The following is a 16,734-nucleotide window of genomic DNA, read 5'->3' as shown; positions in this document are numbered from 1 at the left end:
GCATATATATATCACATTTTCTTTATCCACTCCTTAATTGATAGGCATTTGGGCTGGTTCCATAGTTTGCAATCATGAGTTGTGCTGCTATAAACACGTTTGTAAAAGTGTCTTTTTCATATAAGGACTTCTTTTCCTCTGGGTAGATATCCAGCAGTGGGACTGCTGAATGAAATGGTAGTTCTACTTTTAGTTCTTTAAGGAATCTCCATACTGTTTTCCATAGTGGTTGTAATAGTTTACATTCGCACCAGCAGTGTAAAAGTGTTCCCTTTACAACACATTCATGCCAACATCTATTATTTTTTGTTTTTTTAATTATGACCATCCTTGCAGGAGTAAGGTGGTATCGCATTGTGGTTGTGATTTGAATTTCCTTGATAGTGATGTTAAGCATGTTTACCTGTTTGTTGGCAATTTGTGTATCTTCTTTTGAAATAGTCTATTCATGTCCTTTGCCCAGTTTTTGATGTGATTGCTTGTTTTTTCCTGATTATTTGTTTGAGTTCTTTGTTGATTCTGGATACTGGCCCCGTATCAGATGCATAGTCTGTGGATATTTTCTCCCACTCTGTGGGTTGTCTGTTTACTCTGCTGATTGTTTCTTTTGCTGTGCAGAAGCTTTTTAGTTTAATTCAGACCCATCTATTTATTATTGTTTTTGTTGCATTTGCTTTGGGTTCTTGGTCATAAACTCTTTGCCTAAGCCAATGTCTAGAAGAGTTTTTTTTAATGTATGTTCCAGAGTTTATATGGTTTTGGGTCTTAGATTTATGTCTTTGATCCATCTTGAGTTGATTTTTGTATAAGGTGAGAGAGGAGGATCCAGTTTCATTCTTCTACATGTGGCTTGCCAATGATCCCAGCACCATTTGTTGCATAGGGTGTCCTTTCCTCACTTTACGTTTTTGTTCCTTTATCAAAGATCAGTTGGCTGTAAGTATTTGGCTTTATTTCTGTGTTCTCTCCTTCCATTGGTCTACCTGTCTGTTTTTATACCAGTACCATGCTGTTCTGGTAACTATAGGCTTGTAGTATAGTTCAAAGTCGGGTAATGTGATGCCTCCACATTTGCTCTTTTTGCTTAGTCTTGCTTTGGCTATGTAGGCTCTTTTTTTGTTCCATATGAATATGAGGGGTGTTTTTTCTAGTTCTGTGAAGAATTATGGTGGTGTTTTGATGGGAATTGCATTGAATTTATAGATTGCTTTTGGTAGATGGCCATTTTCACAATATTGATTCTACTCATCCATGAGAATGGGATGTGTTTCCATTTGATTGTGTCATCTATGATTTCTTTCAGCAGTGTTTTGTAGTTTTTCTTATAGATATCTTTCACTTACTTGTGAAGGTGTATTTCTAAGTATTTTATTTTTTTGTAGGTGTCATAAAAAAGTTTGAATTTTTTATTTGATTCTCAGCTTGGTCACTGTTGGTATATAGCAGTGCTACTGATTTATGTACATTGATTTTGTATCCTGAAACTTTACTGAGTTCATTTATCAAATCTAGGAGCTTTTTGGATGAGTCTTTAGGGTTGCCTAGGTATACAATCATATAATCAGTGAACAGCAACAGTTTGACTTATTTCTCTTTACCAATTCGGATGTTCTTTATTTCTTTCTCTTGTCTGATTGTTCTGGCTAGGACGAAGAGCTGTTTTTAATTTTAAAAATACATGTGTCCCCAACTCATTTTCTCTCTCAGTTCCAGTGTCTCGCCCCATCCTCACCCTCAGGGTTCCCAGGGCCCAGGCTGTGGTGGGGGACCTTCTGGAGCTTCGCTGTGAGGCCCTGAGAGGCTCTCCCCCGATCATGTACTGGTTTTATCATGAGGATGTCACCCTGGGGAGCAGCTCAGTCCCGTCTGGAGGAGAGGCCTCTTTCAACCTCTCTCTGACTGCAGAACATTCTGGAAACTACTCATGTGAGGCCAACAATGGCCTGGTGGCCCAGCACAGTGATACAATATCACTCAGTGTTATAGGTAAGTTGACCTAACCAGCAGCACAAAAAGAAACCGACCATCTCCCCCAACTTTACCAGTAGCGAAAATCAGAGGTATGGTTTCTAGAGCCATTTGCTGTGTGACATCCTGTCAGGCTTGGTGCCTATACAGCCTCTATCTCTGAGTTTTCTTTCCTACACGTTCAGGAACTTGCACCTTCCCTTCCCTTGCTGTAATTTTCCTGCTAGCAGCAGTCCAGCCACCATTACCAAAATTACCCTAACATAGGACTAAAGGTTTTCAAAATACAAACTATATTCTGGCCAACAGTGATACTAAGAAAGAAAGTTATAAAGTTCTCTGTGCTTCACCTTGGAAGAGATTTAATTGTGGTTTTCTCTGTCTGCCAATCAATAAAAAGGCCAACACAATTCTTTTATTGACTCACACATTTCTCTCTAGCCTCTCCTGCCCCTGTCCCAGAATGGCTTGGGTTCCCACCCAAGACCATTGTTAGAAGACATCATTCTTCTGCCTCCTTATCTGTTCCTGTTCCATTCAGCAACATCATGATCTTCCATGCATCCTTGTCACAGGCTGACTCCTAGTATGTCCACTCTCAGTGAAGGCTTTGGCACCTTCAGTCTTCCTCCATACCCCACAATCTGCCATCATTTCCTGACTCTCATGGCCACCTGTATGACCCCCTTAACACCATGGCCTGTCCTCTCCACACCAGTCAGCCACTCCCACATACATACACTACTTCATCTCCAAAAGGACAATTTTAAGCCCTTATCATCTGACAACAACCCCCTATCCTTCTGCTTGAGTCAGCTCCTCCTATCTCTATTGTTCTCAGACCTCAACAGAACCCCCAGGTCATTAATACCTCTACTCCTTCCCTACTCCACTAGACAATAACCCCCTCCACTCCCACCACCAAACTGAGTGTCTAGCTCTGTATCCAACCAGTAACTCATCTCTCCTTTTCCTAAAATATAGAGGAGAGGACTCTCCTCCCTACAGGTGAACATCTCCATCTGTTCTGCAGATTTCATCATTTTGTGCATTCTCAGAAGCTGTACAACTGATTATTCCTTTCTCTTCTGTGGCCCCTAACATCTCCTTCTCTGTAGGATCCTTCGCACTGGCATTTAACCTGCTATGTCTCTCCCATATCCAAGGAAAACCCTCTCTTGGTCCCACTTATGCCTCCATACACTACCCCTTCATGATTAAACTTCCAAAAATAGTCAGCTACCCAGGTTGTCCCCATGTCCTCATTATCCACTAGGCTCTAATCTACTACATTTTTCCAACCTCTCCACCAAAATGCTTCTCACAAAGGTCACCGATGACCTCCAAGGCTTTGAATCCAATGGCCATTTTTCAATCCTCATCTTCCTTGACATCTCAGATATATTCCATGTTGTTTACCATTTCTTCCTCTTGAAACCCTCCCTTCAGTGAATCCATCTTCTTCTGGCTCTCTTTTCTCCCTGGCCACTTCTTCTCAGGCTTCTTTACTGGCTCCTCCTTTTATAGAAAACCTTTAAGCATTGGCATGTTCCAGAACTTTGACTTATGCCCTCTTCTCTTATCTAAATCCTTTCTCTGGATGATACTGGGGATGTCATTTATAAATGGCCTTGTCATCTACAAAGATTCCTAAACTTCTGTCTCTAAAAGGGACCTCCCACTTGAGCATCTGCACATGACATATCTCCACTCAAATATCTCAAAAGCACATCAATCTGAGCATCTCTAAAACTGAACTGCTGACATTCCCCTCCTCTTTCAAGGGTCCCTACCTCTGTGAAACACATCTCTCCTCAACAGATACACAAAACAGGAATGGAGGAGTCTTCCTCAACATTTCTCTTCCTCACCCCTCACAGCCAGTTAATCATTAAGTCCTGTTGATTTGACTTCCTAAATATTTCTTGAGTCTCTATCTCTACCACCTCTATCTAGACAAGTCCATCATCATTTTTACTACTGCAATGCTACTCATCTACCCCTCAATTCCACTTCCATTCCACCACAGTCCACTTCATGCACAGAGGTCAAAATTGTCTTTTAAAAGGGACAAATTTGATCATCTCACACCCCTGCACAGATAGACTTATAGACTTCCCATTGTTCTGTGAAGAAGGATCAAAATCCTTTCATGGCTTATGAAGTCCAGCCTAGATCTCCAGTCTCCTATTTCACCTTTGTTTGCAGACTCTTCTCAGTGTGATGCTACTTTATTTCAATAATTCAAATGTGCCAGTCTTATTCCCAATTCAGGGCCTTTGCACATACTGTTTGCCTGCCTGTTGTACTCTCCACCTCCCTCTTCAACTGGCTAATTTCAATGTTAATTTCAAAGGTCATTTTGTGAGGAAGCTTTCCCTGACTAATACATACATTTCGTAGTACCCTGTCCTTTATCAATTATCAAAGTTTTAATTCTAATTTACTGCATTTTTATTTAACTGCTGCCTCTCATCCTTCTGGATTGTAGGCTCTATGAGAGCAGGAACTATGTCTTTCCCGTCATTGATTCCCTAGCATATCATGGCATTCTTGGAACTTATTAAATCTCAATTAATTTTTTTTTTGCTCAATTTTTTTAAAAATTCTTGTTCAATTAATTTTTGATGGATAAATGAATATAAAAATGTGCAAATAACTTGACAATACTCATTCTCTTGTGGGCCCTATTTCTGATGCAGCCCAGATGCAATTACATCCCTGGTGATGTAAGCAGCAAGTCTCTCCTGTTCTTCATTTTCTGTTGAACTGATTTCTCCTTTCTCCAATTGCCTTTTGACTTCTAAGACACCTGAGTTTCAGTTTAATATTTGTTTTCACATCCTTTGAACACATTTGAGTTTGTATATTCCAGTATTCCAAGCTGTTTATAGCACTACTATAGCACTACACAAATGTTACTCTTTCTGGAGATCTGAAAATATTGCTGAGTTTTGAGTAACATCACAAGGGCATTAAAAACAGAGAAAAACATTTGAAATGTCTTTAGCATGAAGGAATATATTTTAGCAGAAGCAGCTGATAGGTAACGTTTTTCCTCCCTCAGTTCCAGTGTCTCGTCCCATCCTCACCTTCAGAGCTCCCAGGGCCCAGGCTGTAGTGGGGGACCTGCTGGAGCTTCACTGTGAGGCCCTGAGAGGCTCCTCCCCAATCCTGTACTGGTTTTATCATGAAGATGTCACCCTGGGTAAGATCTCAGCCCCCTCTGGAGGAGGAGCCTACTTCAACCTCTCTCTGACTACAGAACATTCTGGAATCTACTCCTGTGAGGCGGACAATGGTCTGGAGGCCCAGCGCAGTGAGATGGTGACACTGAAAGTTGCAGGTGAGTGGGCCCTGCCCACCAGCAGCACAGCCGAGAACTGACTGTGCCTGCTCTCCCCGCAGCTAAAAATGGAGCCACAGAGCTCCTTAGGGCTGTTTGCTTATGTGGCGTCCCAGCACACTTCCTGCCTGCAGAACCTCCCTGTGAAGGTCTGGGATCCTTTGTGGTATGGTTCCAGGCATCTGAAGTTTCCCAGCAGTCTTCTTGAATGTGATCAAAGCACCTCACTAAAATTGCTAATAAGACTTTTTTAGAACATAAACTACATTCTGAACTGAAATTATTATATGAAAGTGAGACCAAAGAATTCTGAGTATATGTTTCTCTGCCCTAGAAAAGATTAGGTTGTTTCTTGTCCAGATTCTTCTCTCATTGACTTCCAACAAACCTCTACTCTTGAGTTTCTTTCATTCCTGGGGAAGTATATGTTCCTTACATTTCCACATTAAAAATCCTATGTGAACATGAGCTATGTGCACAGCCCTTCAAGAGACACACTCGGTGATCTTTAAAGCAAGGGACACAGGAGACCAGGGCAGAGAAGGGGGAGCAGGATAACATGGAATGGAAATGGACACCCATCAACCAAATTCCTCTATTCTCGAAGCTCTTCTTTGATCTCTTGCAATTAAGTGTAATAACCCAAGGAAAGCTGCTTCTAGTGAGCTTTGAATCTTTTTGGTGATGACCTCCTACAAGCCAAACTTTGAAACTCCTGTTTAGAGAGACCTGGTGTTTAGCAAAAGTATACTAAGGGGTGTTGAGATGAATGTTCTAGACTTGGCTCTGAAGATAACTAGACAATTATCTATATTGTATGACATTGACTAAGCACATTTTCCCATAATGACATCAATTTCCACACCCATAAAGTGGGAAAATCAGACTAGATGAAAATCATGATCATCCCTTGTCCTAGAATTCTATGATTTTGGTAGACTTACAGGCTCGTAGGAGATGTGCAAAAGTAAAAGCAGGTTGTACCTGCTCCTGGAGTATATCCTGGAGAAACAGGAGACCATACAATGGTATGCAATCACCATTCCAGTCATGTAAAGCAAAATATACACTGACGCGCTTATTCCCTTTGGCAAGGTACCTGGGTATCATAAGGAATAGACAGAGCCACATAAGCAGGTTGATCTGGGCATGCTAACCCAGGCTCCAGCATCTCACAAGGTAGGCAGTGAAACCATTTCATTGTTATCCAGGAGGTGATGACTTCAGATTTGGGTTTTCCCATTCAGTCAGCTCATTCTTCTTCCCCCACCAGCAGCACCAGCCTCAACCAATTTTCCTGAGATTTGCAGGGGCTCTTCCCACACAGTTTATACACCTATCCCTTAGAGCCAGCACACAGGTGTGTACCACAGACTGAGGGCTGCTCTATCTCTCCTCACAACAGCAAGTCAACACATCATACCTCCCACATTCTGTACTTAATGATTTCATGATTTTCTGCTCATCCTCACTCCCTTCTTTCTATAATTCCCTATCACAAACGCATGTTATTTCTGCTGCTGCTGCTGCTGCTGTTATCACAACTAAAGGGTTTCTTGCCCAGCCTGAATAAATTGTGTCTGAATCCTGAAACTAGAACACAAGTCATAGGGACTAAGAACTGCCACGAAAGGAAATATTATTTCTTATTATCATCATGACCAATGTCATCATCATAAACACTCACTGAGCCTTCACCAGGTTCCAGGCTCTGTGCTAAATGCTTAATATGCAATATCTCATTTAATCATTAAGATAAACCTGTGAGGATAAATTTTAAGCCATTGTATTCCCTATTTGCAGAAAAGAAACTGAGGTTTAGAGAAGTGTAGTAACTAACTTGTGGTAACACAGCTAGCCAAGGTAAAGCCAGGTTGAAGCATGGTCCTCTCTAACTCTTAACATTAGTTTGAAACATGATGACATTTCCTCATCCATTGTGGCCACTTTTTAACACAGCATTTTAGTTTTTAGTAATTTGTTATTCTGAAAGAACACATGAATCTTTGTGATGAAAAAAAATCAAATAATACAAAAGGGCCAATATTGAAAAGTAAAGGTATCTTTCTACCTGCTCATAATCACTTCCTATGCACATACCCTCCAGACATAACCACTGTTAATTGTTTCATGTGTATGCTTCTAGAAATATTCTACAAACCTAAAGGTGTATAATTTTTACAAAGCCGGAATAATATTACACATATAGTTATGCCAGTTGCATTTTTTTAACTTAAAAATACATCCTGACTTTTGTTTAAGAAGCGCATCTTGGATATCATTCATATTTCATTACCCAATCTAGTAGGTGGTCTCTAATTTTCAGCTCTTATAAAAATGCTACAATAGAAATTCCTGTAGAAATATATTGGCATATTTTATGTCAGTATCCCTAAAGGAGATGGCCCTAGAAGTAGGATTTGAACTCCTGGGCTCAAGTGATCCTCCTGCCTCAGACTCCCAAATCACTGGGATTACAGGCATGAGTCACTACACCTGGCCTGCTAGAAGTAGATTTGTTGGGTCAAAGTTTATGTTCACTTTAAATTTTGTAGATATTGCCAAATTGCCATTCAAGGAAGTGTGTTAAATTTGTATGACCACCTAGGGCATATGTAGGTGCCTGTCTATCCACAAGCTAATCAGTATGATCAGTCTATTTAAGCTTTGCCAACCTGAAAAATAGAGAAGAGAATAGTACTGTACGGTTGTCTTTGTGTTTAGTTAATTAGTAATGAAGATGAGAATCTTTTTATATATTTATTGCTATTTGAAGTTTTCAGTGATTTATACACTTTCTACAGTTTTCTAATGGAGATTTTTGTACACTGAAAAGGAACTAGGTCAAAGTAATTAGCTTTATCATCTGCATTTTAATCTACTTTCCAAGATTGAGATATGACTTTTTACATTTGTTTAAAATACCTTTTGTTTCTTACAAATATGTTAGAAGCAGAAACGGCTGTTGACTTTTTGTTCTCTCTCAGTTCCGGTGTCTCGCCCCGTCCTCACCCTCAGGGCTCCCAGGGCCCAGGTTGCGGTGGGGGACCTGCTGGAGCTTCACTGTGAGGCCCTGAGAGGCTCTCCCCTGATCCTGTACCAGTTTTATCATGAGGATGTCACCCTAGGAAATAGCTCAGCCCTCTCTGGAGGAGCGTTCTTCAACCTCTCTCTGACTGCAGAACACTCTGGAAACTACTCCTGTGAGGCCGACAATGGTCTGGGGGCCCAGCGCAGTGAGACAGTGACACTTTATCTCACAGGTAAGTTTCCCATGCCTGGGCCACAGATGTGGACAAAATGTTTCCTCCGCGGACCCTCTGATAACCCTCACAGTGCTTGACCAGGAAGGCACTCCTCAGGGACAAGTAACACAGCTGGCAGCTCTCTAAACTGCTATATTTCCTGAAGTGCTCTGAAGTGATAGCGTTGGGGCTGAGAGCGTGGGTTGGCGGGCGGCGGGCAAGAGCATCACTGACTTTAGAGCTCCTCACTTGGCTGCCTCCTCTCTCACTGGCCATCGGCCACCCTGACCCTCGACACTTGCCTCAGGCGCAGAGACGGCTTCCTTACAAAGATGGGAGTCATCTTCTGTGCCACACCAGCCCCTGCTTAGCTGCCGGGGCCCTGCTCACCTAGGTTCACCCTCAGGCCCAGGCAGCAGCTTCCGGGGACGGGTCGTTCCAGACAACAGCCTCTCCCCTGGCTCACGCACGGGGTCTCCCCCTCAGGGCTGACCGAGAACAGAAGTGGCCCTGTTGCCACGGGTGTCACCGGGGGTCTGCTCAGCCTAGCAGGCCTTGCTGCTGGGGCACTGCTGCTCTACTGCTGGCTCTCAAGAAAAGCAGGTGGGTGACTCTGGGTACACCTTGGCTTGAGTTCATGCCCTTCCCAGCAACGCTCCCTTGGGCCTCATGCTGCCTTTGTGACCATCCCAGGCTGGCAAGAGCTCATCTGCCTGTCCCTCAATCATTTTCCTTTCCCGCTGGGTCCTCCAGAATTGCTTTTACCAAATGCACAGCTTCCAAAACAGACCTATAAGGTGGAAGACGTCTTGATGAGATGTAGTTTATCCAACATCATAAACTGCAGAGTGTCATCCTCTTGACCCTTACAAACCCCCCACCCACCCCCACAACGAATGGGAAGGGGAGGAGAAAAACTCAGAGAAATAGAAATGAAAATAGAAACCAGATAGGATTTGGTAATTTTCCGATTTTTTAAATGTACACTATTTTTATAGCTGATCAAGTCAAGTTTTCCTGCCTGCAGCTACCAATCATTATCTTTAAAATCTCCAAGTTAAAGGTTATGGATTGTGGACTCCTGTTTCACATCAGAGCATACCCCTCTGGCAGGGTTAGCAGTTTTTGCCCAATCTGCTACGTCCCTGGGGCACAACAAAGAAGGATTCAACCTTCGGTGACAGCAAGTCCTGGCAGTTTCTAAGTGAGCCTTGCCTGAGCTGTGCCCCACTGAGGGTCTCTTCTCCCTGAATCCAATGTTCCTCTGCTTTCCTTTACAGGGAGAGAGCCTGCCTCTGACCCCTGCAGGTAAGAGCTGAGCTGCATTCCTGTGTGATTAGTGAGATGTCCACAGGGTGGAAAAATGGAATTGAATCTGATGATTACCAAGAGCACAGTTTCCGCCAAGTGCTGCTGAGCTGGCGTGTGGCCACTACCTGTTGTACCTCCCTGGGGATATCTCAAGGCAATTCCCAGGACCTTTGCATCCACCCCCTTGGTGGTATAGGCTGTTATCTCATCAAGTGTTAATTGCCTTTTCATTTATTAACCCACTTCCTTGGACCATTGTTGGCTTGGTTGTCTGAGTGACCACTAAGACCACCAAGTCTTTCCATGTCTTGAGATGACCTTAGCTCAGTCAACCTAGAAATCTCTGGAGATGCTGATCTCATCAACACCTCTTGTGATAACAACCGAGAAGATGGAGCCACACAACTTGGCCACCCAGAGAGGTCACTCTACCAGCAGGAGGTGGTCCCTATGAAGAAGGGGCCACCAACTTCTATCCCAAAGGCTGACTTTAGGAGTTGCAAAAAGGCTCACAGCTATCCCTGGGCAAGCCCATGACAGCAGCATCCAAACCATGCAGAGCACCTCTGAGCCTTCTGGTGACCGACCTCTCTGAGCATGCAGGCTTTGGAGCCAGCTTTGAGACTTGGCTCATCCCCTTTCTGGTTACATGATCTTCATAAGTCACTTTTTGGAGCCTCCGTTTGTTTCAGCTACAAAATGAGGATGACATAGAACTAACGTCATATTGTTATAAACATCGGCACAGTGCCTGTTACATACTAAATGACCATAAAACCTGGAAACACAGATAATATGATTATGATTCATAATAGAATGCCCATGGGCCATTTGTCATGTACTTGTCCATGTTTCCAGGCCTGGAAGCCACCCTGCAGTAAGAAGTCACTCACTGGAAATGATCATTAGAGCTACTTTGTCAGGATTCCTAAGAAACATTCACGTTTCTCTGTCTCACAGGAGCCCTTCAGACTTGGACTCCCAGGAGCCCACCTACCACAATGTACCAGCCTGGGAAGAGCTGCAACCAGTGTACAGTAATGGTGAGGCCCAGAGATCCTGCATTTGGCAGGAGCCAGAGGGCTGGTGTGGGAAACGGGTGGGGCAGGAGATGGGGAGGGTCTACGCAGAGACCTAGAGGGCTCTAGTCCTTCCAGAGAAGAGACTCTGGCTGGGGAAGGAGGAAGTATCTCTAACAAGAGGCAAGAGCCTCAGCATCCTCTGAAACTTCAACTTCTTTCTAAGTAAATCCTAGAGGAGAAAATGTGGTTTACTCAGAAGTACGGATCATCCAAGAGAAAAAGAAACATGCAGGTAAGACCCAAGGATGTCTCTCTTCTGACCCACCCTCAGCTTAGACAGTGTAGCTCCGTTTCTACCTCCTCAGCAGATCTGAGCCAGACAGGCACAGAGCCGCCCCTCCCATTGGGTCACGGGCCTTCTTAACTTGTGCCTACGCTGCCTCGGGTGAATCCAAGCCTCCCCTGCACTCTCCTTTCCCCATTCTCTGCAGCGGGCCCCAGTATAACCTGAATAACAAAACTTTCTTTTTGGGCATTCGCTTAACCTCTCAGAGCTTCAGTATCCCTATCCATAAACTGTGACTACTTCCCTACTGTCTTAGTCAGTTCTGGTTCCTGTAACAGAGTACCATAAACTAGGTGACTTAAAGAACTAGTATCTATTTCTCACAATTCTGGAGTATGGAAGTCCAAGATCAAGGTGCCAGCATGGTCAGGTTCTTAGTGAGGGCCCTATTCCCAGTTTCCAGACAGATGACTCCTTGCTGTATCCCCCACACAGCAGAGAGAAAGGGAGAGATCATCTCTCGTGTCTCATGATAATCATCATGATGTAATTGTCACCCAAAGGCTCCACCTCCAAATGTCATCACATTGGGGATTAGGTTTTAACCTATACATTTGGAGAGCAACACAAATATTTAGTCCACAGCACCTACCTACCTGTACTAGTTTCTGATTGCTGCTGTGACAAATTACCATAAACTTGGGGGGGATGAAGCAGTACAAATTTTTCATCTTACAGCTCTGTGGGTCAGAAGTCTGACACCGGTCTCACTGGGCTAAAACCAAGGTGTTGGCTGGACCGTGTTCCTCCCTGGAGGCTCCAGGGGTGAATGTGATCTTGCCTTGTCAGCTTCTAGATCCCATCCATTTTCCCGGGCTGATGTCTTCTTCCTTTCCCAAAGCCAGTAAAGTCACATTTCTCTAACCATTCTTCTTCCATAGACAGGCCTCCTTCTGACCTCAGCTGAGAAAAGTCCTCGGGTTTTAGGGAGTCAGATGAGTATATTGGGCCCATCTGGATAACCCAGAAAAACCTCCCTGTCTCAGGGTCTGTAATCCTAATCACATCTGAAAGGTCCTCTTTTCCATTTAGGGTAATATAGTCACAGGTTGCAGCAATTAGGGTGTGACATCTTTGGGGCCACATGATGACAGCTGCCATGCTGTTTCATGGGGTAACTGTTAGGACTAAATAAGAAAATAGGTGTGGAAATGCTGTTGAAACTGCAGAGGGTCGAGCAGCTGTGACGATGACTACATGCTGGAGGTCTGGCTGTGTCATCAGCCCTCACTCACAGTCGGTGGTTTGAAATGAGGGAATCCCAGCCTGGCTGCCTCCTTCCTCTGAGTGGGAAAGAGGAACAAAGTCCTTCAGGGCAGACTTTTCTTTCTACCTCTGCTTCATAAAGAGTGCTGCGTGATTTTACCCAGTGTGCTTCCCTCTCTGGTTTTCCAATTTTTCTTATATAAAGTCAAGTGAATTGTGTTTGTGCCTCATTCTTGGTTCTATCACACCCCTCTGAGACATGTGAACTCATTCACTCTTACAAGCCCCTTTGAGGAATGCGCTGTTACTCCTCCCATTTTACAGATAAGGAAACCAAGGCATAGACACCTTAAATGACTTGCCTGAAATCTTGTAGTCAATCACCAAACAGTCTTCTCCAGAGTCCAAACTCTGGACCAAACTCTGCTTCTTTGTGCAATTCCAGGGAGTCCTGATGTTCATTCCAAGACAAAAGGGGAGAGCCTTGTCTGGAGAGTGTCATATTTCTCTCCAGTTTGATGATAATATAACAATAATAACTTATAATATATATTATGTGCTGAATAGTTCCTATTATGTGCCGGGTATAGTTTATAAGTGCAATAAGTAAATACACTATATTTGTATGGATAGCTTTTAGAACTATACCTGTAGCACTTATATAGAACTATGGCATGCATACCTATGATAATAGAGAGAGAAAATGTATTGAATATAGCAATCAGGACTGTACCTGACACACAGAAACTTCTCAACACATGATAGATGATAGAAATAATATATGCACAGACACACCGATACATGTGCACACACATATGTGTAAACTCATGTAGCTTCACCACAACCTTGCAGGAAGAGGATATTTTTATTCCCATCATTTAGATGAGGCAACTGAGGCACAAGACGTTGAGTGACTTCCCCCAGCTACGGAGGTGACAAGGCAGGTGGCAGGCTCAGTTTCAAGTGGCCTAGACCCGGATGGAGTGTGCTCTCTAAAACTTGCACCCGCCACACTTTCCCAGAACAATAATACCAATTATGCTCAAAGAACTAATAAGATAAAAGACAAATGTCTTTCTCTAGGGAGCCTCTAGGCAGCTCAGAGTAGGCCACGAAGTGTGAAGGGGTGTTGAAGACAGGGTCTGTCAGTGCTGAGAGGGCGAGGGTGTTAGGAATGGAGCGGGACAGAGTGAGCACCAACCAAGAGGAGCGGCTGACTCACCGCACAGAGGTAGAGCGGGCCTCCAGGAGGCTCAGGGCTGGCCTGACAGTGCAGGCGCAAGGGGAGAGCTCCATGTCAGTCTTCACAACTGAACACTTTCCTCTTTCCACAGTGGCCTCTAACCCCAGGCATCTCAGGAACAAGGTGAGTCTCCCCTTCTACATGGCCTCCCCCACCTCCAGGCCCACCCTGGTCCTCACACATGTGCCCTTGCCTCCTAGGGTTCCCGTATCATCTACTCTGAAGTGAAGGTGGCATCAACCCCAGCCTCCAGATGCCTGTTCTTGGCTTCCTCAGCTCCTCACAGATGAGTCCACACGTCTCTCCAACGGCTGTTTCAGCCCCTGCACCCCAAAGTTCTCCTTGGGGGAGAAGAAGCACTGAAGTGGGAAGATTTAGACTGCCCCAGACCATATCTATGGGCCTTTGTTTCACACGTTCTCATTCTCAGACTGACCAGAATGCAGGGCCCTGCTGGAGTTTCGCCTATTTCCTAGTTACAGCCCTGACTGGCAGGTTTTTTAATCCAGTGGAGAGGTGCTCCCACCCCAAGGCCCAGCATATCTCCTGGCTTCCTTAGTGGGCTTCCGCTGTGGTGGCTATTCTAAATACTGTTCCCATCACACCCCCACAGAGGGGGTCTTACCACACAAAGGGAGAGTGGACCTTCAGGAGATGCTGGGCTGGCCTAACAGCTCAGGTGCTCCTAAACTCCAACACAGAGTTCCTGCTTTGGGTGGATGCATTTCTCGATTGTCATCAGCCTGGTGGGGCTACTACAGTGTGCTGCCAAATGGGACAGCACACAGCCTGTGCACACGGCACATGTAATGGATCTCCCCACGGGGGCTGCATTTCACACTCCTCCACCTGTCTCAAACTCTAAGGTCGGCACTTGACACCAAGGTAACTTATCTCCTGCTCATGTGTCAGTGTCTACCTGCCCAATAAGTGGCTTTCATATATCAGGTCCCAGGTACCTCCCATCCTAACAGAGGTAACCCAGCAAGTCAAGGCCAGGAGGACCAGGGGTGCAGACAGAACACATACTGGAACATAAGCTCAATTACTATTTGACTGAATGAATGAATGAATGAATGAATGAATGAATGAGGAAGAAAACTGTGGGTAATCAAACTGGCGTAAAATCCAGTGTGCTCCCTAGGAAATCCAGGAGGTAGTCTGGCTTCTCTGAGTAAGAAATAATGGAAGAGAAGGAGCTTGGATGAGGAAACTGTTCAGCAAGAGGAAGGGCTTCTCACACTTTCATGTGCTTGTGGATCACCTGAGGATCTTGTGAAAATATAGATACTGATTTGGTCGGTCTGCATAGAGCCTGAGATTGCCATTCTAACATGCTCCCAGGGGATGCTGATGCTGCTGGTCCTGGGACCACAGTGCATGCATGTGAGGCCCTGTAGGTCTCAGCAGAGGCCCATGGAGAGGCAGTGTGTGGCTCTGGCTGCCCAGGGCCTAACTCAGTTCACACGGATCATGCTGCTCCCTGGCCAGCCCTTGGCCGCAGCACCACCAGCTGCTGTTGCTGAGAGAGCTTCTCCGTGACATGTTGGCTTTCATCAGCCACCCTGGGAAGAGGAAAGTAGCTGCCACTATCTTTGTTTCCCCACCTCAGGCCTCACACTTTCCCATGAAAAGAGTGAATGTAGACAACCCAAGCCCTCTCCATTCAGAGTTGTTCTCCCATCTCTGAGCAATGGGATGTTCTGTTCCACTTTTATGATGTCCATCACATCTTGTCTTGATCTTTGCTCCCAGTGGATTGTACAGTGATCAATTCTAAGCCCCATGGCCCTGAAATAAAATCCTTCCAAGGGCACTGGAAGCTCACTCCACCTCCCACAAGGCTTTTCATCCTTCTAAGTGTCAGGGCCTTGCCCAGATAGAAAGATTGGGGTTGCTGCCCCAACCTTTCGAGGAGGAAAGCAGACACCTGAGACAGGAGCCTGTATGCAGCCTGGTGCAGCCTTGCAGAGTACAAGGCCAGAGGCATTTGTCATCACTACAAATATGCAACTAAAATAGAAGTGGAGCAAAAGAAATGCATTCCCACTGAGGCCACATTTTTAGGCCTAGTTGAAAGTCAAGAAGGACAGCAGCAAGTGTAGGCTCAGGATTAAAGAAAAAAATCTGCTCACAGTCTATTCTGGAGGTCACATCACCAACAAAGCTCACACCCTCTGCAGCTCTGAGAAGGTGGAGGCACCAGGCTCACAAGAGGAAATTTAAAATTTCTCGTTGGGAAAGTAAGGTATCCCCATCCCAGAATGATAACTGCACAGTGGCAGAACAAACTCCACCCTAATGTGGGTGGGCCCCGTCCGGTCTGTTGAAGGCCTGAATATAACAAAAGGGCTGATTCTTCCTCAAGTAAGGGGGAGCTCCTGCTTTGGGCGGGGACATAAGTTTTTCTGCTTTCAGACGCAAACTGAAAAATGGCTCTTCTTGGCTCTAGAGCTTGCTGGCATTTGGACTGAAAGAAACTGCACTATTTGGATCTCCTGGATCTCCAGCTTGCTGACTGCAGATCTAGGGATGTGTCAGCCTCTACAGTCACAAGAGCCAATTCATTCTAATAAACCAATGTCTCTGTATGTGTGCATGTGTGTGTGTGTGTAGATATGTATATGTGTGTGTGTACACAGATGAGGTGTATATCTGTGTGCTTACCTCATGGGTGCATGTGTGTAGACACAAACACACACACACACACACAAGCACACACATCCTGTTGGTTCTGTTTCTCTAGAGAACCCTGACAAACACAACGATTAACGAGGATATGAGAACCAAATGGGCGGGCTGAGCATCCGCTCTCGGGGCTGGACTTCCTGAGAGGAAGGCTTCCGTCTTTCAAACAGATTCATTTTTCTAGTTTGCCGCCTTGTGCTGGTCCTGAGTGAACAGGAAGGAGAAAGTGAGTAAATCCCCCATGCTCTAGCCTGGGATAGGACAGACCCAGTGAAATGGGTCTATCTGTAATTTAGAATGGACAAACAAAGAGCAAACCGCAGCCTCGAAGATAGTGTGGCCTGGAGTGGATTTGAGTT

General features: G+C 44.8%; 1 protein-coding gene and 1 long non-coding RNA gene across 4 annotated transcripts in view; one reads left to right on the top strand and one right to left on the bottom strand.

Moving 5' to 3' along the window:
* Positions 1 to 5,244, bottom strand: part of LOC126948322 (uncharacterized) — a 166,444-nt gene extending 161,200 nt beyond the window's left edge. The window contains exon 1 of the long non-coding RNA XR_007723399.1: positions 5,218 to 5,244. This is a non-coding gene — a long non-coding RNA (uncharacterized LOC126948322). The remainder of the gene's footprint in view (positions 1 to 5,217) is intronic.
* The window catches only part of FCRL5 (Fc receptor like 5), a 37,030-nt gene extending 20,752 nt beyond the window's left edge, over positions 1 to 16,278 (top strand). The window contains exons 9-17 of one of the 3 annotated variants that reach the window (XM_050779514.1): positions 1,708 to 1,986; positions 5,036 to 5,314; positions 8,302 to 8,577; positions 9,046 to 9,162; positions 9,840 to 9,867; positions 10,831 to 10,913; positions 11,116 to 11,184; positions 13,779 to 13,810; positions 13,888 to 16,278. In XM_050779514.1, coding sequence (XP_050635471.1) covers positions 1,708 to 1,986; positions 5,036 to 5,314; positions 8,302 to 8,577; positions 9,046 to 9,162; positions 9,840 to 9,867; positions 10,831 to 10,913; positions 11,116 to 11,184; positions 13,779 to 13,810; positions 13,888 to 13,977 — 1,253 coding nt within the window. In that variant the 3' untranslated portion in view covers positions 13,978 to 16,278. The remainder of the gene's footprint in view (positions 1 to 1,707; positions 1,987 to 5,035; positions 5,315 to 8,301; positions 8,578 to 9,045; positions 9,163 to 9,839; positions 9,868 to 10,830; positions 10,914 to 11,115; positions 11,185 to 13,778; positions 13,811 to 13,887) is intronic. The other 2 variants (XM_050779531.1, XM_050779523.1) reach the window with 2 other exon arrangements.
* Positions 16,279 to 16,734: the final 456 nt, after the last annotated feature.

This window comes from Macaca thibetana, chromosome 1 (assembly GCF_024542745.1).
Source record: "Macaca thibetana thibetana isolate TM-01 chromosome 1, ASM2454274v1, whole genome shotgun sequence".
Taxonomy (NCBI): Eukaryota; Metazoa; Chordata; class Mammalia; order Primates; family Cercopithecidae; genus Macaca; species Macaca thibetana.
Note: the sequence above shows the minus strand (reverse complement) of the source record. Positions and strands in the feature narration are given on the sequence as shown.